At 42.4% G+C, this 22,294-nt stretch overlaps 1 protein-coding gene across 1 annotated transcript; it reads right to left on the reverse strand.

Moving 5' to 3' along the window:
• Nucleotides 1–745: 745 nt before the first annotated feature.
• mxra5a (matrix-remodelling associated 5a) lies at nucleotides 746–19,541 on the reverse strand. Its single transcript, XM_041781938.1, has 9 exons — nucleotides 19,124–19,541; nucleotides 18,764–18,845; nucleotides 18,423–18,644; nucleotides 17,845–17,974; nucleotides 16,168–16,558; nucleotides 9,904–13,626; nucleotides 8,695–9,613; nucleotides 8,135–8,458; nucleotides 746–4,657 (listed from the first exon to the last, which is right to left on the reverse strand). The coding sequence occupies exons 3-9, from the start codon at nucleotides 18,596–18,598 to the stop codon at nucleotides 3,067–3,069; spliced, it is 7,254 nt and encodes a 2,417-aa protein (XP_041637872.1). The 5' UTR covers nucleotides 18,599–18,644; nucleotides 18,764–18,845; nucleotides 19,124–19,541; the 3' UTR covers nucleotides 746–3,066.
• Nucleotides 19,542–22,294: the final 2,753 nt, after the last annotated feature.

The following is a 22,294-nucleotide window of genomic DNA, read 5'->3' on the forward strand; positions in this document are numbered from 1 at the left end:
GTGGCCTTAATCAGCTAAATCTACCCCCATAAATCAGCATACAAGCACAGGAAAGAGGACATCCGAGTGTTAGGATTTGTTTTTATGCTGATGACCGTGTCATCTTTTAATGAGAACTAACGGGTGGGCACAAGATGTGAGCTTCACCAACCTTAGATGAGAAGGTTCAGGGTCACAAAGAGACACAAAGAGGTCACAGAGAGAGGCTTTCGGGGGGGGATCATGAATCACAGCAGCCTAATCAGCTCTACAAGTGGAAAATGTCAATTTGATCTGCAGGAGGAGAGTGAAAGAAAAGCCGAGAGAAGTGATGGTTTAAAAGGAGTCCAGAGATTTCTCCATCTTTTGGGCTGAATCGGCTGAACTAATGTGGGATTTCCTCACCGCTCCAGATGTTTCTTCTCTCTGGAATACGAGACCGCCGCTGTATTCCCACAGCGATGATTGCAAGTTTGGAGAGTGACGGTGACCTACTTCCTTCACCCAAAACACTCAAGTTGAGCTTTTTTCTTACATTTTATCAGCTCTCTATGGCCGGGTGAGAAAAACACATTCAACTTCTGAATCATTCAATCACAAAAACATTTATAAAAGTGCAATCTTCAGTATGTGTCCAAATGTTTTCAAACACTTATCTCACTCCTTATAATGCATTTCTTATACTGTCACTCTGAAGTGACTATTGTTCATTATTTCCATCCCCTCTCCCTGCAGCAATAAAAACACTTTTGTTTTGACTCCAAGCTTGGTAAAAAAGGGTAAAAATCTTTTATTAAAATATGTTTTTTTGCATCACAGTCTGTCAAAGACAAATAATTTACAAGGTAAAGCATAAAAAACAGGATCAGCGTTTTTCAGAAGCAGATGAACAGGATGTTCACGCTCCTCACAGTTAATGAAACACAATCATTTTTAAACCTGGGCCATGTTTTTACATGGTTTTGGGTCTAAGGGTGCACTCAAACTACCCATCATGCCTTTGGGCAGAGTGCTTTGATGGTTTTAGATGTGTTTGGGGTTTTTTTTGCTCATGTTTCTCATTCATTGCTGTTTTTTTTGATGTGAGACATATTTGCACCATGAGTGAAGTTATCCACTGAGTTAGAGTTCCCACATATGAATGCACATGCTCCTAGGGTGATTCTCAACTTTAGTGTTAGGACCCAACCAGACCACCTCAATGACAAACCATGATTCACATTTCTTAAATTTTTCAATCATAACTCCTATTCTTAATGGAAAAATGGGGCAGTTTGGACAAGAAATGTAATTCAGTACTCATGACAGTTGCAAAACTGCCACTGAAAAAAAAAAATCAATACAGAAATAAATCCTTATATCCACGGTGTTGATAGGTGTATCAATACAGATTTTACAGAATTGATATGGCTTTAAATGCTGTCTCAGCAGTTTTAACATTAACATCCCCTATGGGGCAGTTAACAAAAAAGCCAGCAGATGGCAGCAGTTGTAAAACTGCATGATGCAGCGCACACCTCACTCAGCCAAAACAAGGTAGAGATGGCACCCAGATTGGTAAAAGGCCCGGAGTGACTAATCTGGAGAACTAGGAGACTTCCAGGTGGGCTGGGCTGGTTTTAGGGCCAGCATGGCTGGTTTACAGTGGCAGAAAACAGGCTGTACTTGCTAGGTTGAACCTGGGCAGTGGTGGAGTCTACTGTCAGCAAGACTGAAAGCAAAGACACTGGAGTATTTGAGGCTTCCTGAATGTCAGGAGTTGGATATGAGTCGTGCAAGTTGTGCAAAAACAAGGTAAAACATTGCAGCAACACACCAGTCTTCATCGACTCACCACACCAAGCTAATTCCCAGTTAGATCCAAAAGGCCTTAAGGGGTCAAATTGCATGGGCAGGGATGGTATTGACTGCCAAATTTGAGTGCGCCAAAATTCATAGTTAATCATAGAAAAAAGCCAAAGTTGTAATAGTTATGTTTTGCTGTTGAGTCTGGTGGCTTTGAGAAGATAACTTCCAGCGGGTATAATTTACAAATTATGAAAATAGTTAGTCATAAGACCAAAAACTATGCAAAATAAGGCCCAGTTTTTCTAGCATACCTTTAAGATCTTGAGTTAATAAACAGCACAAGAATGACAGCTGAAGTTTTGGGTAGAAAAACATCTTTGCAATGTATTTAAGTTAGCAGTATTTACATGTTATGCATTCTTTACAGCTTGACATAATCTGCCACTGTCAGAACATTACCAAAGCAACTTCTGCATGTTTAGTGACAATGCTACAGAGAATCTTTGCACAATGATTAATACCTGATCAGCTAAAGGATCAATAAAGGTTGGGTTTTTAAGACAAAAACTCTGATATTTTGTCAGCTGTTACTCCTGTTGTTTAGACATACTTTTTATACTTGCATTTTAGATTTGAACCATTTGCTCTGTTCACCAGCTTCGTAATGTTGTGTCAGCTCCTCCAGGGAGATAATGTTCTCTGGTTGTTGGCAGTATTTGTGAACAAATTCTAGAAACTACTGACAATTTGCAAGGAATGTTGGCAAAAAAGGCACTTGATAGGTTTATTTATAGAGCACCAAAATTGTGGGGAATGGAAGCATACAAATTTGGCTTAATTTTCCCTAGACGATGTGGAACAAAATGCATCTATAAACACCTTAAGTTTGCCTGATTTTGGGCCTAATTTGCCTTGAATTTTGAATTCCAACCTAGCAACACAAATCAATGAAAGTGGATCCTGAAAAAGGGTGTACCTATTGAGGGCTGGGCTTAACAAGAGGTCATTTCCTGGTAAGGATGGGGGTCGAAAGCGCATCCCTGGCATAAACCACTACTGAAATTATCCAGCAGGCCAAATTCCCAAGATTGAATTATGAAAACAAAATGTTTGAAATGGTGAGCAATGGGACACAAGATCTGGCACTTTTTGCCTCTATGCAGGACACACTATCACCACTGCTGGTTGAATTCAACTTGTTTAAGCATTGTAACAGCAGTTTTTACAACATTTGGGTAATTAAAAACATCACCTGGGTTTAAGTAGGCAGTTTCTTGGGCATTACAGTATGGAAACAGATCAGAACACGTTCAGAAACGTTGCTTTAGAGTCTGTGCCGATGGCGTTCCTGGCTGTGCATCGATAGACGCCGGCATCTCTTAGAGTAGGGTTCTGGATGATAAGCGAACCTTGTGGATGGAGGTATTTATTTCCAAAAAGTCTTGGCTGTGAACTCACAGCCAGGCGAGTTTTATCAGGTGTTTCCCATGCTACGTCTGCTCGCGGAATCCCAGTTGCTGCACAGTTCAACTGAACAGCGACTCCTCGTTTGGCGTACGTCACAGAGGGAGGGCCGTTCGTGATTCGAGGTGGGTATGCAATCACGATAACGGACACAGAAAGCATGGAACTGCCGTATTCATTCACAGTCCGACAAATATAAGACCCCCGGTCGTAGACGGATACTTGCTGGATGGCGAGCGTCCCGTTTGGCAGAACGGCATACCGTCCAGCTCTCTGCGGCCTGTTAAGGACCACCCCGCTTGGAAGTGTCCATGTCAGTCTGAGAGGTTCACCGCTGGTTAAGCAATGAAGCAGAAGTGTTTGTCCGTTAACAACACTAACCGGAGAGGAGTATCTGTTGATGATCTCTGGCTTTCTCCCAGGAGTCAATGTGATGACTCGCTCTGCAAGCCCTCGGAGGTTACGCCCTAAACATCGATACATCCCCGCTTCAGCAATAGATGGGTTACTGATGATCAAAGACCCACTGGGATGGTGGAAGAACTTCGAGAAGCGAGCTCCACTTTGTAGAGGTGTGCCGTTTGGTAAGATCCAAGTGACTTGAGGTTGAGTTGAACCCTCGAAGGAGCAGTTCAAAGTCATGGCGTTCCCAACAGTCAATGAAAAGCTATCTGTTCTGGACCCTCTAATTTGTGGTCTCTCGACAAGCTCCTTTACATCCAAGTTAACTGCCAGCCGAACCTCCCCTCCTTCATTCCGAGCAATGCAAGCCAGCTGTCCTGAATCAGTCCTTTTTGGTGAGTGGATTTCCAAAGTGCCGTTTTGATGCACCGTCATTCTGTTGCTCTTGTAGGGAGCTGGAAGGATCACATTTCCAGGCAGGACCCACATGATTCGAGGACTTGGTTTCCCCAGTGCAACACAATCAATGAACTTCCTGTGATCCTGGACAGCAGCCACTTTAATGCTGTTCGTGTCTCCTCGTAAGCCATTGATCACTGGAGATTGTACCAGAACCTCCAGTCTGGCAACTTTGTGGTCTTGCCCTGCAGTGTTCTTAGCCATACAGGTGTAGTTACCGCCATCGAAACGCTGGACCTTCTGAACCACCAACGTCCCATCATCCAGGATCTGGTATTTATCTAGGGCTGGGGAGATGACTTTGTTCATTGGTGATATCCATGTGATGGTTGGCAGCGGTTCTCCTTTGGCGTTACATCTCACAGTGACTGTTTCCCCGTAGAAAACCTTGATGGTCTTTTGATCTTTGTCCTGGATTTGTGGCCTGGAAGAGACAACTTTGACCTTGACTCGAACCTTCATCTCGTCTTTACCCAGTTGGTTCTCGGCGTAGCAGGTGTAGTCACCTTCTTCAGGTATGCCGACATCGTTGAAGTACAACGTTCCATTGTCAAACACCACATACCTGGAGTTTAGAAAAGATAGAGGAGGCAAATTATTCCTACTAGATGTTGTTAATGTCACTGGCAAGCCCAGATTATTATTTTAACCCCTGATTTCCACATAGACCAATGCATACATTGTAATGTGGTGAGCATCCATTCGATTTCCTTATAAATCACAATCTACAGACTGCCGATCGTTTGTCTCATCTCATCAACTGAACAGCAAATCAACCCCTACAAGCACGGCCTCATGTGGTTTGTATGTGTTTATATTTATTTCCCAAGGACTTGTGAAATTGTGATCCAGCTGCTCTGCTCTGCTTTGCTCTAAGCTGTGCACCAAGAATTACATTTTTATTTTTTCTGAATCACTTAGGTACAACCATTTGAAAAGTTTGGAAGCATTTAACTTCTTAAAATTTGATTTTAGATTAAGAAGAGAACAGGGCAACATGAAAGGGGTCTGGCTATAGACTGTCATCTCTGACAACCCCTCTCACTAACTGTTCATCTGGGACACCATCTCTGTGAGAATGGAAGTGCTGTAATTTGTTGCTAAAGCATATTTCTAGTTTTAGAGTTTTTTTTAATTCAACCTTATTCACAACCAAAGTCTGGCAGTCACATTCATTAAATAACCAAATTTAGACCACTACAGACAAGCAACATTTCAGAAATAAAACAGAAAAAGATCAGGGGTTGAATCCACAATCAAATTATGTATCAACCCATGTTTGAAATGATAAGATTCATGGTGGCTTACTTTACCTTGCTTAGCTTTAGCTCAAGCTAACATAGCCTTGTACTTTGTATTTAACATTACTGCATAAGCCAATGTAGCTAAGTTAGCTTTGGCGCTGTGGGCTTGAGCAAATGTAGCTAAAGCTAATATAGCTATGTAGATAATGCGGCTACATAGTGAGTGTATCTATGTGGCTTACATAGCTGTTTTGCAAGCTAAGCTTTAGCTACATTAGCCATGTATCTAAGTTAGCTATGTATCTATGTTAACATATATCTAGATAAGCTACCTATTAACTTGAGCTTCATACCTATGCATCTATGTTGGTTAAAAAACTGCTTTAGCTACGTATCTACATGTGCCAAATATCTACGTAAGCTATGTATCTATGCAAGCTATGTATCTACACTAACTGTATATTTATATAAGCTGCGTATCTAGGTAAGCTTTGTGTTAATGTTAGCGATGTATCTACATAAGCTACATATCTAAATTAGCTAGATATCTACATAGCTACATATCTATGTTAGCTACGTATCTACATTAGTTACATAGCTATTTTAGCTGCATATCTACATTGGTTAAGTATCTACAGCAGCTACATAGCTATGTTAGCTACATTTCTACATTAGATACGTATCTACATAAGCTACTAATCTTTGTTAGCCATGTACCTATGATAGCTTCATATCTACATTAGTTACATAGCTTCTTTAGCTGCATATCTACATTAGTTAAGTATCTATAGCTGCTACATGGCTATGTTAGCAACATTTCATTAGCTGTGTATTTATATTAGCTACATATCTATGTAAGCTATGTATTAATGTTAGCTATGTATCAACATAAGTGACAGTATGTATCTACATTAGCTACATATCAATGTTAGCTACCTATTTTCATAAGTTAGATGGCTACTTAAGCTGCATATCTACATTAGCCACATATCTATGGTAGCTACATATCTACATTAGCTATGTATCTATGGTAGCTACATATCTACATTAGCCATGTATCTATGTTAGCTACATATCTACATTAGCTATGTATAAACATCAGCTACGTATCTATGATAGCTATTTATCTACATTAGCTATGTATCTACAGAAGCCATGTACCTACGACACCACATTAATGACATATTTACAGTATTTATGTATCTACAATAGCTACATATCTACATTTAACTATGTATTTACCTTAGCTACATTGTCCACAGAGCTAAGTTTGCTGCATTAGAATGTTTTCATGGAGACTGTTTTCTTGGCTTTATTTAACATTTGTAATGATGTTTGGCAGGTCAGGAGTTTCATTTTTATCTTTTGGTACCCTAACCCTTACCACAACCCTAAACAAAAGGTTAATCTGATTTTTTTCTTAAGTTTTAGCATGAATTTCTGTTCTGACAGAGACGGTGTATCACATGAACAGTCTGCTGGAGCGGGCTGCATGGCCTGCAGTCAGTCTGTCTCAGGGAAAAATTGGTGGAGAGGTGTTGGAAGACATGCACAAAACATGGGCCAGGATTGGGATTCAAACCTGCAACCAGCATATTGATGGCTTAGATCTCTAAATATGGTAGTCTGCTCTACCAGCTGAGCCAAACTGGAACCCAAATGGGCTGTTAATGAAATAGATAAGGATTTTTCCAGATTAAGAATTTTTCCAGTCTCAGCACAGCTGCCATGTGTCAAAAAGAAACATGTTTGGTTTGTAACATGTAGTATTTCCTGCAAATTCTCTGTGTCATGACAGGAAGCAGTAAATACAGCTGAAATGTGAAGGACTTGGTGTTTTATGCCAAAATTGGTTTCTGAAGTAATTTCTGCGGCAGTGAGGAGTCATTAATCACTGGGCTGGTGAGCTGCCACTGAATAGTCAGACAGTAGCTGTTAAGGGATTTGGACTTTTAATGAATTTGAAAATATCTCTGTAGGTAAATTTCAGCTTTATTATTAAGTAACTAAAAGTTCCAGAGCTTAAGGAAAGAAGTGATTGGATGTATCTTGAGAATTTTTTGGGAGAGCAGATGCAACTTTCCTGATGGCTGGCTGCTCCCAAAAATTAATACTGGATGCCAATGAATCTGTTTATACAAAAACAATATCTTTATGCATTTAGGTGAGTAGATATGCTAATCATCCATTTAAAATGATGAACCCAGATGCAATCACAAGTTTAAAAAAGCCTGCAGAAGTTCATTTTAGTGCAGTCCCTTTTATTATGCCCTATAAATAGCAATATCCAGGAAAGAAGCTCAGTTTTTTGGGTTATCTCTTTTTCCGTATGCCATATGCCCTGGCCATTCCTGTGAGCACGATATCCAACACGATAATGTTTTGAGGGATTTTCAACAAACTTTGCACATATAACCACCCTGACTTAAGAAAGAACTGATTTGATTTTGGAGGTCTACAATAAAACCCCCATGTATAAGTTCTAGTTCATTGGTGCACTGCAAGTTAGCTGTTGTTATGAAGAGTACAACATTTAAATTTAGGGGGTTTATGTCAAAATACTTTGAAATAAAATGAAAATATTTGCTTTAAACCCTACACTTTCTTCTCCTTTGGCTATTTTTTTTTTTTAACAAAGCCCTTCAAGTAATTAAAAAAAAACAGGGACCTGCCAGCAATAGAGGGTCTTAAATGGGTCCTTCTGTAACTTTTGGGGTTTGTTCAAGTTAAACAAGATTTGAAGTCCAAGTCCAAATAAACTACATTCACTAAAACCCAACAAATCCAAGGTTTCATACCTTCGACTGCGCCCTCCACCACCATCCCTTTGTTTGACTGGGTTGACCATGGTGCCATCCGGTAGCGCCCAGCTGATCTCAGGATTGGGTAAACCGGAGGCCACACAGTCCACCTTCAGGTCTCCACCGTACACCACCTCCTGACTGGACTGCTGCTGCTTCTGCTTGATCTTTGCCGGCCTGGTCAAGACGTTGACCTTCAACTGAATGTAGTCGTCGCCCATCTTGTTCCGAGCCACACAGAGGTAGTCACCGCTGTCGGTGTCCATTGCGGAGTGAACCGTTATGGTGCCGTTAGGGAACACCTTGATCCTGGGGTCAAAACTGCAATGAGAATGGAAACAAAAACAGGCAGAAGATGTTGAATTCAAGCTTTTTTTTGAAAGCTTTATCGAAAGAACTCTAAGATTTTACTAATTGTCAAATCAGGCCCAAAATCAGGCTTGAAATCGACCCTTAAAGAGATACTAAAAGGTACCTCAAAACAGACAGAAAATGGGCCCTGCCTTGTGTCTGGGTATGCTCTGGAGTCTGTGGACCTGGTTTGCGTTTTTTCTTACCTGAACTGAGCATCCACCAGCTTCTTCGAAGGCGTCCTCCACATGATCCGAGGCTCTGGCTCTCCTGTGGCCACACAGTCGAGCAGCAGTGTCCCTCCATAACTAACATCAGTTTTCTGCGGGGATGATGATGTGATGGTTGCCTTTGCAGAGATGGGATTCCTCCGTATGCTCAGGTTCACTGTTCTCTTGGTGGAAGCCACTGTGTTACTCGCTGAGCACTCAAATCTTCCAGTGTTCCCTGAACCCACTCCCCTGATACTGAGGGTCCCGTTGGGGAAGACAATGAGGTTTCGCCCAGTGACAGACTGAGAGGAAACAAGCTGAAGTCCGTCAGGTGTGAGCCAACGGATGACGGGCTGAGGGGAACCCGTGGCGGTGCAGTGGATGACAGCAGTGCTGCCCTCTTGGACGGTTAGGTTCTCATGGTGTGGTTGCTGAATCACCGGCGGTAACGCTGACACATAAAGCCTGACTGAGACGGTGTCAGCACCAGCCGCACTGCTGCCGATGCACTTATAAATCCCTCTGTCAGCGAAGGTGGCCTGGCTGATCTTGAGGGTCCCATTACTCAGTACGGCAACTCTCTGCTGAGAGGTAAAGCTGACAGGAGCAGCAGGCATGTGGACTTGGTTAGGAAGCACCCACGTAATTTTAGGCATAGGGTGACCCTCTACTTTACACTCCAGTTCAAGCTTTCCACCCAGATGCACAGTGACATCTCTGTGTCGAGGTAGGAGGACACGAGGGTGCTGGGACAGGATTACGAGGTTGACGACCATGTTGTCTGTGCCGTACTGGTTCTGGACTGTGCACAAGTACTGACCCCCATCCTGGGGCTGGAGGTTCCTGATGATTAACGTGCCATTTTGGTGGACCTCAAACCTCTGGATCCTGGTGTTCTTAGCGATACTTGCCCCTGCACACATGGAGAAAAAGGTTTTAAGTTAGCATCAAATCTTGCAGGTTTAGTGCCCTTCCAAAGCAAAATGCTAAAGATGACGAATGGTACAACCAAATTAAGAAGGCATCAGTGTTTAAAGTCACGTTATGCATTTGAAATCAAATGTTTTAGCCCATAATAACCATGTAAATCAATTGCACGTGGGTACGATACAAAAGAGTCGTGCTTTGTGTGAAAACCCCCTTAAGTAATCAGGATCTAAAATGTGCATAATGCTGAGTTCTGAATTATTGAGTCATACATACCACTGGAAACCTTCGTCCACGACAGGAAGGGCATTGGCTCGCCCTCTGCCTCACAGGGAAGCTGAGCATCTGCTTCTGCTTTCACAGTGAAAGTCTGGAAATTACTCTTTGTTATCCTTGGCTTCCCTCTTGGAATGGATCCTTGCGCCGGTACCTGGTGCTTCCTAGTCACAGCCTGGGCGCTCGTTAGTCTCTGGGTGAATGCATCAGTTTGGAGAGCAGAAGTGGTTGGGGCTGGGGATGTCTGCTTGGTTGTTGGCTCATTGATAGCAGGGGAGGTTGGCTTTGCTTGAATTGACAGATGGGTTGCTGGATGGGTCTGAGGATGGATGGCAGATGTAGTCTCGGGTTCTGATGTAGTTATAGGTCGGTTTTGTTGGACTTCACTGTGGTTTTCTTCAATGTCATTGATTTGTGGCGCCTCCAGGGGTTTGGAGCTTAGTGAAAGGTCTGTTTTGGCTCTTGTGGGCGGTGTTGTAGCAGAGGTAGTAGTTTCACTGAACATAGAATACACCTTTGACTCACTGGTTGTTCTTTCATTTTGAGTAGAAGTCCAGTGAGTGCTCTCGGCTACTGTGGGTTTCCTTGTGGTTACCTGTTCTGAGTCCAAATCACCCACAAAAACCAAGCTTGGTGTTGTAATAGTTCCACTCGTCGCATACCCAAAGGTTGTCTTGATTTCATGCTCAATCGGGAAATCAGCGGAGGCAGCTTGAGGCTGATTTCCAGTCTCTTTATCTGCGAAATCATACTCTGATTGATTCTGCTCGACATCTGTTTTCACTTCAGTTACAGCGGACAAATCCTTGAAGGGATTATCCGAGGTCGGTGCAGGTCTAGCATCTCCAGTTACACCTCCCTTTTGTTCCTCCTCTGCCGATTTAACAGGTGGAAGAGCACTGCTCGTAAACGTCTGCTGAGTGGTTGACGGGAGCATCTCAACATCCTCTGAAATTCCCAAGGCTGTTTGAGAACTCGTCTTTCCGTGACCCACTCCTGGAGTGGATACTGGAAAAGATGGTGCTGCTGACGTGCTTTTGAAGAGTGGTTTGGCTTCGGTTTGCAGACTGTTTTTTGTTTTAGGGGGAGAGGATGGTCGTGAAGAGAGCTTGTCGTCATGCCCTGGGACTGTGCTTTCTTTGTGACTCATTCTGCCTGATGTCCTTGCTTGACTTGGATCAGCAGAATTGAAATTGGCGTCTTCCATAGGTTCTATTTTAAGCCGTGTGAAGGGAATAGTTGTGGCTGTTGCTGGTGTAGTGGCATGAGACTGGACGGGTTCATTCAGCTTTTGTTTCCTTCTGTTTGGCCTTCTCCGACGCCCTCCGTTCCTTCTCCTGGAGTTCCCCTGTTCTTTCGACCCCCTCCTTCTCGTATTTGGAGGTGAAAGCGTCGTTGTTGGAGATGCTGTCGTGAGCAATGCTTTCAAATCATCATATGATGAATCTTTTGGTTGGGGTTTTGATGCTGATGCATTTTCCCCTTGGCTTGGCTTTGATTCATTCGGGTTGACCGAAGAGATGACTTCACTTTCACTTAAAGAGCTGTCATTACTCTCGCTGGCGACGACTTTCACTTCATCCCCGCTCTCCTCAGACGTAGCCTTGGACTGATCAGCTGTTGTGTCTTCGTCCACATCTGTATCTGAGCTCTGGTTCTCTTGTAGAGAATTTGTACGGCTTGCAATGTTTGTGTTCGCCTGCCAGAGAGTGACAGCATGCAGGGGAACAGATGTGGTCTGTGGGAGGAAAAACACACTTCTTGAAGCTGTGTGCATATCCAAGTTTGTATCCTGGGTTGTATGTTGTACATTAAATGTAGTCTGTGTTGTGTATGGCCCTGCTGTAGCTTGAATTCTGCTACCACTGTTTTTTTCCCTATCATGTGTCGTATGAGCAGTGTCGCTCTTAGATGTCTCATGTGAGTTTTGACTTTCTGTGAAGTCTTTATTAGCTCTACTTTGGGTTATCTGAACAGGAATTTGCAGTGTTGTGAAGCTCTCGCCATCGGAAGATCCCTCAAAAATATCTTGCGCTGGAGTTGGAGTCGTCGGCTTCCTCTCTGGGATTTGTGTCACGACATTCTGACTATTCCTCTCCCTTATCTTCGCCAAAATATCCTTCCATTTCTCTGGGTCGATTTTACTCTTCGACATGTCAATTTTCCTCCGGTCGATTATATTCTTCTTGTCGTCTTCACGTGATCCTGCAGGTTTTCGAAGTGGCGGTCTTCCTCGATTCCTCGATGGATGCACCACCCTTCGGCCTCCAGGGATCCTCCTTCTAACAGCATCCAAAGGGCTCTTTGGAGCCTCCGCTTGAGCCTCATCACCATCCCCTGAAGCCTCCTCCATGTCCTCTGTGGGGACTTTAATCTGAGTGCTGACCCCTGAGGCAGACTGCGGTCTTACTGGAAACTTCCTCAAAGGTCGTACGAACCCTTTTCTTCCCACGACAGTGACCTTTGAAGCCAGCGTATCCACTCCATGTTGATTTATGGCGATGCATTTGTAAAATCCGTTGTCTGATATCTGACTTTGTGGGATATAAAGACTGCCGTTTGAATAGACTATAGCTCTAGACGAATTTGCTCTGAAACTGACGATGTTGCTGCTAGGGAGAATCCAGTTAATTTCAGCGTCAGGGGATCCAGATGCCGTGCAAGGCAGGGAAATGGGGCTCCCTGCAGATCCTTCGACGGTTGTAATTGAGGCTTCGTCTCCTTGGGGTGAGTTCGAGGAATCCTGCACTGTTAGATGGAAAGGCAAGGCGGCGACATCTCCGTGAACCTTGGCGATGCAGTGGTAAATTCCGGCATCCGTGTGGCTGACAGCTTTAATAACCAGCTGCCCTTCGTCGGACACAGACAGCCTGTTGTCTGCACTGTTGTACGGGGCTTCCACCTTGGAGCCATCTGGGAGCATCCACTGAATAACCGCTTGTCCAGAGCTCTGCACGTTACAGTCCATTTGACTTGGCCTTCCCAGGATAGCACTCAACACTTTACGAGTCGTGTTCGTCGACTCGATCATGACCCATGTCCTCCTTTGTCTCTGCACCAGCTCTGCTTCTACTGTCTCTGAAAAATCACTGCTCAGGATCAGTTTTACCACCTTGGCTGATGACTGAAGTCTGTTTAACTGAAGGTCTGCAGATTTCTGCATCAGCCACTCAGGCTGGGCCATCATGTTGACTCTAACGCCCGTGTAGTACTGAGCATCCTTCTCTGAGTCCTGCCGGTACACGTACGTAGGATGAGGCTCCTTTGTGAGCATAATCCCTCTTTTTAAGTGAGCAGGAACGCTGCTGTAGTAAGCAATCAGCCTCCACAGTCTCTCGTATCTTTCTCTATCCACGGAGCACTCAATATCCACGGAAAAACTCATGTTCGTGGACAGATAGCGCTGGTCGACCTGCTCCCAGCTGATCTTTGTGAGCTCCCTGGGCTTGCCAACGCTACACTCCAGATCCACTTCATTCCCATGTTCGTCCGACAAACCCATGGAGATATTTCCAAAAGATTCCATGAAGTCCTCAGTGGTTTTGGCCTCTATGTCGGCCTCGTCTAGGGGGGATGTCCGGTGAGGGGAGCTGATGACAGGGCTGCTGCAGACCAAGCTTTCAACCGTGTGGAGCTCTTTTCTCTGGAGGTGTCTGGGGGACGAGCACATCGGGCACAGCTGACCACCGGGGAGGGCTCTGTCCTTTTTACACTTCAGTACACCTGGAAAGAAAGTGACAACACCATCAAACTTTTGAGCACATTATCCTTTTTTAGCCAAGTACTTCTTGACTAGTTTAAGATAATTTGGTAGATAAAGAATGCCTATATGAGAAGTTATACTACTGCAAGGCACCATCAGCAACCAACCCTATAACCCGAAAGTGCCTGCAAAAATTGAGCTGGCATCATGTAACTGTTGGCTTATTTCTTCCCCCCAGGAGGAGCTTGAAGTTTGGGGAAAGTATTAAAATATTTTCTCCCACATACTTGAAATATTGTTTTCTGTTTTCACTTTGATTTTGGTGCTTAAAGCAATTTTCCTGCTACATTCAACCCCAAATCCAATTTCCTTGTTTTCTGTCAAAAATTCAATAAAGAAACAGACTTCATGCAACAATGCAACCACCAAACATTAATTTGAAGCTCATTGTATTCGTTGAAAAATGTTGACAATTCGAGGCCGTCAACAATTTTGTTCATTATTCTTGTTTTCATAACCTGTACACATTCAGCCGACAGCATTTTGGCACAACCGCCATGCACGTGGATCTAAAAACACTGTAGTATCCATGCCAGGCCAGAAGGTGGCAATGTGATTTCATTCCAGTCCATCTACTCATACATGGATATTGTTTGGAACTGTTATGAGCTTGTGCAAAAAGTCTCAGTTTTCAGGGGAGCTGTATTAATGGCGTGAGTGTTGGCAGAATTGTTTTCAAAAGTCATTTTCAAGCAACTGAAAAGCTTTCATCGAGTGAAAAAACAGAAATGGGACAAAAGTCACGTATGTGTGGCCTTAATGGATGCCTGGTTTAAAGAAAATGACAGTTATTCTGCAGGATGTTTTGTGATCGATATGGTGCCAGCAAGAAAATTTTTTTTAAGATATATTTTTTCTTTGTATGCCTTTATTTATGGAGGGCAGTGGATAGAGTAGGAAACAGGAATGAGAGAGAGGGGGAGAGACGTGCATACACGGGGTTCACCTTAAACCACAAGGCCATCTGCATCCCAAAACATTTTTAAGATGATCATGATGAAACTTTTGAACAATAAAACTTTTGTCAGCTGCTTTTTGATCAGACGAAGGCGCACAAAAAGCAGCATGGACCACCCAAAGTTACAGAGATGCAGATTCGCACAGGATTGGAATTACCTGTGTACCTCTGCGTGCTGAAATATGGTAGGTAATTTGCCCTGTAATTTTTATTCTGCATATTACTTAACTTAGCTACATTGGTTAATGTAGTAACGTCTATTATGTAGCTAGTGTAGCAATGTTATCTATAGCTAAAGCTAGCAAAGATAAAGCAAGGCTCTGTTCGTGTAACTACTCCCAAAAATGTTTGATACATAATTTAATCCCAGATTAGACCTCTGATGTTTTCTCTGTTTCATTGATGAACTGGTGCTTATGCTCTATTCGCACAGGATTAGTATTACCTATGGATCTTTGGTAATTTGTAATAATTGCACAGGATGTTTTTGTGTGAATCGATCATGTCTGTAATAAATAAAAATTACAGGGCGAATTATCTACCATATTTCAGCACACAGAGGTCCATAGGTAATTCTAATCCTGTGTGAATCTGCATTTCTGTAATTTAATGTGGTGATAATGTTTTATGGTCCACGCTGCTTTTAGTGCACCTTCTTCTGATCAAAATTCACACAAAAATATACTGCGCGATTATTACAAATGACTTGAGGTCCATAGGTAATACTAATCCTGTGCGAATAGGTTATAAGCAACATTTCATAGATAACACTGAGAAAATATCAGAGGTCTAATCTGGGATTAAATTATGTATGAACAGTTTTTTGGAGGTAGTTACACAAACAGAGACTTGCTTTATCTTTGCTAGCTTTAGCTATAGCTAACATTGCTACACTAGCTACGTAATAGGTGTTACTGCATAAGCCAATGCAGCCCAGGTAACTTTCGCAAGCTATAGCAAACATAGCTAAAACTTTCAAAGATTTGTAGATAATGTAGCTACTAAGCTGCTTTGTGAGCTTAGCTTTAGCTACAAAAGATACTTAGCTATGTTAACTATGTCGCTATCTTAGCTGCATAGCTTATGCAGCAAAAAAAAAAGCTTACAATGCTTTGTCTGTGGCTATTGAATGTTTTCACAGAGGATGAGGTTTTTTCATGTAAACAGACTGTTCAGTTGGCCTAACCAATTGTTTTGAGACACTGTCTCACATGAATGGTCTGCTAGAGGGGCCACTAGATAAGAATGGTCTAGCTAGACCATAGGCAATATCCATATTGGTACCAATATTCACCATTTTCTGATTTCTTTTACTAAATAATGGCGTTAAGGGGGAAAACTGGGGTTTTGAGGGATTTAAAATTATGACTCTTAGGTGTCTGTTTAGCTCAGTTAATAGAGCAGATGCCCACATACACTTTTTGGGAGAATATTTGATCAATCGTTCTCCCAACAACATCTCAGGTAACACTTGCAGTTCCCCTTTATACCTTTAGGAGTTCCTTTAGTCCCTTTAAGGAGCGAATAACTCATTCAGACTCACCTGGTGAGGTCTTAACCCAGTCCTGGAACCACCTCATGTTGCAGTCACAGGTCCACGGGTTCCCATGGATGTACAGGTTCTCCAGCTGAGGCATGGTGTCCAGCAGCTTGGCGGGCAGGGCCATCAGCCCGTTGTCAGACAGGTACAGGTGTCTCAGCGTGGAGACGTGGAAGTGTCCCATCAGAGTGAAGGTGGAAAAGGTGGCGGGGTGAAGCTGCCGGAGGCGATTACCTTCCAGCTGCAGCAGACGCAGTGAGGTTAGGCCCTGGAAGGAGTCTGGGTGGATGAACTCCAGATGGTTGTGGTCCAGGTGGAGCCTCGCCAAGGACCACAGACCCTGAAGGGTGTGTCTGTTGATCTCTGTCAGCTTGTTGTAGCTCATCTTCAACATCTGAAGCGATGATAAGAAACAAAATCATCATAGGTTCATCATAGAAGATTTTGAACATACCTTGAAATCTTCCAGAGGAGAGTTTCTTGCATTCTTGTGAATGAAATATCTCAAGAACACTTTGCGGAATTTTCATCAAACTTTGCACAAATCCACACTAAAACATGAAATCATCATTTTTGGAGGTCAAAGGTTGAGGTAAATGGGCCTTATGTTAATCTGCTGCTGCTTTCTTGGACCAATAATGCCAAATCAACAGGAAGTTGGCAATTTTGAAAATTGTATAAAAATACTGGTCAGAGAACTCACTTTCCAGAATCATTCTGGCAGTATCTCAACTGATCAAATCAATTTCATCTTTAATTTCATCATAAAATATGAAGCGCACTAAAGGATGAAAATTTATCAAGAAGTTTTATAAAAATTCTAAGGTCATGGTGTTGGCAGCTCATCAAATTTAGACATCTCACCATGACATTAAAGATGCTGGTCCTCACAAAAAAAATTCCATTTGTTACAAGGTTGGCAAAATCCTGCAAAATGAGCCAGAGAAAATCCTGTTTTTTGAGGACTGAGAGTTGAGTTTTGACACATAAAGGCGTGGCCATGACAATATTCCATTCGACATATAAAGGAAGTAGACTTTTCTGGGGCTTAAAAGACTTGTAGCACCATGAAACCTTACACAAAAATACCAAGAAGCAAAGTGGGATAATTGATGTGTTTATTGTTGGTGGATGTGGCTTACTGGCTCAGTGGCACCCCCTACAATTTTTCAAAAATTCACAAGACAAGTCATAAGTAAAAGATTTAACTGATTTTCTCTGTTGCTCAAAGATATGGCCGTGGTGACATTTCCTCGCCATGAAAAGGAAGTAGAATTTTTAGGGGCTGAGAATGCTCATAGAGTCGTGAAACTGGGCACAAAAACTCACAGAGGCACTCTGAGATGATTGCTCTCTATTTTGTAGGTGACTATTTCATATTGGCTCAATGGCGCCATCTACAATATTTCAAAATTTAGCCCACACAGCAGATTTTACCCAGGATGTGTAACATCTCAGAAACTACAAAAAGCCAAAAGCCTCTTGGGCCAATATCTGAGAAACAAACAGGAAGTCAGTTTTTAATGGGAAAACCCACATGACCAGTCACTTAACCTCACAATTACTGTGTGCTTTCACTTAATCTTGTCTCTAAAAGACAAGTGTTGTAAGCTGTTTCACAGTTCAGCCTTGGATTTTTTTGTGATGCTACAACCTGTTAATATGATTCATTAAAGTTACCTGCAGTGAAGTGAGGTCCCTGAACGCACCATCAGGTACACTGTGGATGTCGTTGCCGTGAAGCATCAGCAGCTCAAGCTTCCTTAGACCGGACAGAGACGTTTCTGTGATTTTATTGATGCTGTTGAACCTGCAAATAACAATTAAAGAATTTTGAATTAAAAAAAGATTGTTTTTATAAATCAATCACAGTCAGCACAATTTGGCTTTTTTGACTGTTTAAGTTTAGAGTAAAAAATGATTTTTACAAAGCAATGTCAATTAACTAAAGAAATATGTAGGCTGCTGAGAAGCATCCCCACAGCATGATGCTGCCACTGTTGTGCTTCACAGTGGGGATGGTGTGTTCGTGGTGATGTGCAATGTTTGGTGTCTTGTCTGATGGCCAAAAAGCACCATTTTTCTCTTTGCATTGTGTTCTTTTCTCTTCAGGGTGTAATGCAAGCCAGGAATACTAATTAACCAGTGACTTTTTAAAAACTTTTATCCTAATCTACAAGTAACAACACATCAAAATGGTATGAAAGCACTATTTTTCAGTCACCAACATGTCAAATAACAGGCATTTAAGCACTAACCCCAGGTTTATGCGCTCCACGTGTCTGGAAACAGCAGCTGGGATGGAGAGGAGGGAGCGGAAGGTGCAGTGGAGCTCGGTGGGCTGGGGGCAAGAGCAGGAGCGGGGGCAGGGGGCAGGCACAACCGGGGGCAACATCACTAGGAGCAAGAGGATCCACGCAGCAGGGATGTCCATCTTTATCCACGAGAAGGGGTGATCACTGGAGCTGTGTGTGCAAAAACTGACCATAAAATGTAAATTATTATATTTCAGGATTGCAAGCAGTTGGTTTCACCAAAGATCAAGTAAACAAGTACTAAAAAAATGCAAAACAAATTAAGTTAAAACTTTTTATTTTACCTTATGCAGAATTACTTTTTTGCGAACATGAAATATTTGTGCAGTTGTCCTCCAAGGCCACCGTAAAAGCGTCCATTAAGAGCTGAAAAGTCAATAAAGAGTGCTAAAGAAATACGACTGAGGTATTTAGTTGGAATAAAATTTAATAATGCTTGGCAGTTTTAATCAATCAATCAGGATCTAACTGAATTTTCCGCTGCACTGATCAGACTTTGGCTGACGTTTCGTGCGTAACTCTGCCTTCTCTGCATGAATGGATGGACGCTGCAGGGTTACGCACGCTGCGCTGCAGCCAAAGAGCTTCCTAAATATTTAATAACTCAGTCCTTAAACATTTTAATGAAAACCTAAAGCTCTTACCTCAAAATGGTGACAACATCTCCCTGGAGAACCCCAAATATTCCATTTCAGCATCGGGGGGGAAAAAACGCGTAAAACAGAGCCAAAATGGAAACTTTTAGAGGAAAGGAGCAAAGCTCCGGTAAAAACTCGAATGAAAAAGCAACAAGTTTTAAAGTTAAATCCTTGGCTGAAGAAGTTGAAAGTCTTCAGAGTGAACCCCAGTGCTCTGTGTGGATCTCCAGGCACAAATGAGAGAAGTTTGGTTCGTGCAGCACCAGCAGAGACGCAGCAGGAAGGAGTCAGGAGGAGTCAGGAGGAGCGGGGGTCCTGACTAAAGCTGCTGAGTGTGAGAAAGCTCGGCTCATGTTGCTGGGAACCATGAATGAGTCATAGTGGAGCCATGAGGAGGCAGATTAACCACTGAAGTTTACACTTTAACAAACAGCTGGATGGAGAAAACTTTGGCTTCAAGGGTGAAACTTAGAAAGTTAGAACTGGAATAAAAGAAGAGATAAGAGGAGATAGATGAGGGCCTGACCTTAAATAATCCCTGTATTGGCACCATAGAAATTCCCTTACTACAGTTTTTTATGCCCCTCCACCAGGGGCGTAGCTAAGGATTTTGAGACCCCCAAGAAAAACAATACACAGGGCCTCCCTTTGCCAGACAGCCAAGCAGAAATGTTGCATTGCTTTACAAATATCTATGGTTAAATTATATTTACATTAGTTTGTGTTTATTTGCCTCATCTTGCTCTCTATCCCTGTTCTTCATCTATGTAGCTTATGTAGCTAAATAAGCTTTCGCTACATTTGCTAAAGCTCACATTGCTGATGCTAATGTTGCTACATTGGCTTACATAGTACCATCAATAATGTAGTGCAGCTATGTTAGCTCTAGCTAAAGCTAACATAAGCGTATCTGCTTCTAAGCTTGTCTGCCATGAAGACATTCTAATGTAGCAAATGAAACATACGTAGCTCCATTACCTGCATAAGCTATATGGCAAATGTTGGCTACATGAGCTATGCTATCTATGTAACTTATGTAGCTAAATTAGCTTTAGCTCTGCTTGCTCAAGCTCATGTTGCTAAAGATGATGTAGCTACATTGTCTTACACAGTGTCATTAACAACTTAGCACGGCTATGTCTGCTCTAGCTAAAGCTAACAGAAGTGTAGCTGCTTCCAAGCTTGTCCACCATGAAGACATTCTAACGTAGCAAATGTGGCATACATAGCTCCATTAGCTGCATAAACTATGTAGACAATGGAGCTACGTAGCTAACATAGCTAAAGCTCATGAGGCTCATGGCTGTCTGTACTAAAGAAGCTACGAGGCTACTGTTAGCTACATAAGATATGTTAACTATGTATCTTATGTAGCCACATTAGGTTTGGCTACATTTTCTATAGCTCACATCGCTAAAGCTAACATAAGTACATTGGCTTACTTAGTACCATTAACAATGTAATGCAGCTATGTTAGCTCTAGCCAGAGCTAACACAAGAATATCTGCTTCCAACCTTGTCCATCATAGAAACACTCTAATGTAGCAAATGCAGTGTAGGTAGCTCCATTAGCTGCATAAACTATAAAGATAATGGTTCTTTGTGGCTTAAATAGCTAAAGCTCTCAAACCTCATGGCTGTCTAAAATAAAGAAGCTACTAGAATTAGTTAGCTATGCAAGCTATGTTATCTACGTAGCTTATGTAGCTATGTTAGCTTTAGCTATGTTTGCTAAAGCCAATGTTGCTAAAGCTAACATAGCTACATTGGCTTACATAGTACCATTAACAATGTAGCACAGCTATGCTAGCCATAGCCAGAAATGCCACAGTCTTCTCTGGGCCAAAGCTAATTTAAAATGATCTGAGGCAAAATGGAAAACTGTTCTGTGGTCAGATGAAGATGCATTTTTGAGGCAATGAGTGAATGCATATATCAAAGAGCATTTAATTTTGTATCCAAATGTTCAAAAAGGATGCTAATGCAAACTGTGAACAGGGTCAGTAACTTTTGGAAGTTGATGAAGTGTTTAAAATGCTTGTTTGAAATTGTAAAGGACTGTTATGCATTGAAACCACGTAAGTTTATGAAGTTTTAGATAGAATATCAATTCTTGCCAGTGAATCACAAGCAAGTGGGAATTAGGACTGAACTGATGCGTCAGCCTTGACCTGCAGAGGTTAACTTAACATGAACAACTCCATAAAGACAACCTGACATGCTTTTAAACATCCTTCAGAATGAAAAAGTAGTACCTAAAGGACCTTAAGTGAGCCTAAAAGGTGTCAAACTGCTGACTTTAAAGATGGGGGCTGTTTTCTGCAGGTAAAATCTACAGCCCTCTCATTACCACTGACTCATCTCTGCACAGCACGCCGTCAACCACATAACAACTGGAAAAAGCTTGCTCAGACACGTACAACAATGGGTCAGAGGTATAAAAAAGCAGAAGTTTGCAGCCTGAGGGAAAGTTCAGGATGTGTTGTCATTGAGAGAAACTGGAGCACATCTGATTTTATGGGATTTTATTTCCTGTATGATATCAGGAGCTGAATATTTGGACTAGTCCATGTTAAATTCCTGCTCGTCCTTCAAACATTTACAGCGCTGTTAGCTTTGGCCCCTCTCCTCCTCCTCTTCTTCTTCTCTGCCTATCTGCCGTCCCTCAGAGCCCCGGCTTCGCGTCCTGTTTGGGTTGGAGGTTAAAAGTGACAGGGGGACGGTTTCGAGCCTCCATCCATCACCGTGTCAGCGCAGGCCGATAACACACCTGCACTAAAAACCACATCAGAGGAAGGTCAATACAGCAGAGAGGCCAAAGGAAGGAGCCCATGCACCATCAGAGGAGCAGGGAGTGTTTTATTTGATGAATAAATATTTAAAAAGACTCCTGACACTGCACAAAAATTCTACAGTTACTGCAAAAAGACGTTTTTCTCTTCTTTGGTGTGAGTCAGTTTCACTTCATCTAAAGGTCAGGTCGCCGTGCCATCCACAAATGAAAGGTAAAGCTGCATCATGCAAACGTAGGCGTATGTGACCGTGATCCAGAAACGTTGCTGTCTTCTCTGGGCAAAAGCTCATTTAAAAGACTAAGGCAGAATGGAAAACTGTTCTGTGGCCAGAAGAATCAAATTTGAAATTCTTTTTGGATGCAGTGTCCTGTGGACTAAAGAG

Source organism: Cheilinus undulatus, linkage group 24, assembly GCF_018320785.1.
Source record: "Cheilinus undulatus linkage group 24, ASM1832078v1, whole genome shotgun sequence".
Classification (NCBI taxonomy): Eukaryota; Metazoa; Chordata; class Actinopteri; order Labriformes; family Labridae; genus Cheilinus; species Cheilinus undulatus.

Coding starts and splice junctions, on each gene's coding strand:
- mxra5a (XM_041781938.1), bottom strand. CDS start 18,598: ATGGACATCCCTGCTGCGTGGATCCTCTTGCTCCTAGTGATGTTGCCC. Junction 16,559..17,844: donor GGGACCTCACTTCACTGCAG/GTAACTTTAATG, acceptor TCATCGCTTCAG/ATGTTGAAGATGAGCTACAA. Junction 4,658..8,134: donor GGTGGAGGGCGCAGTCGAAG/GTATGAAACCTT, acceptor TCTAAACTCCAG/GTATGTGGTGTTTGACAATG.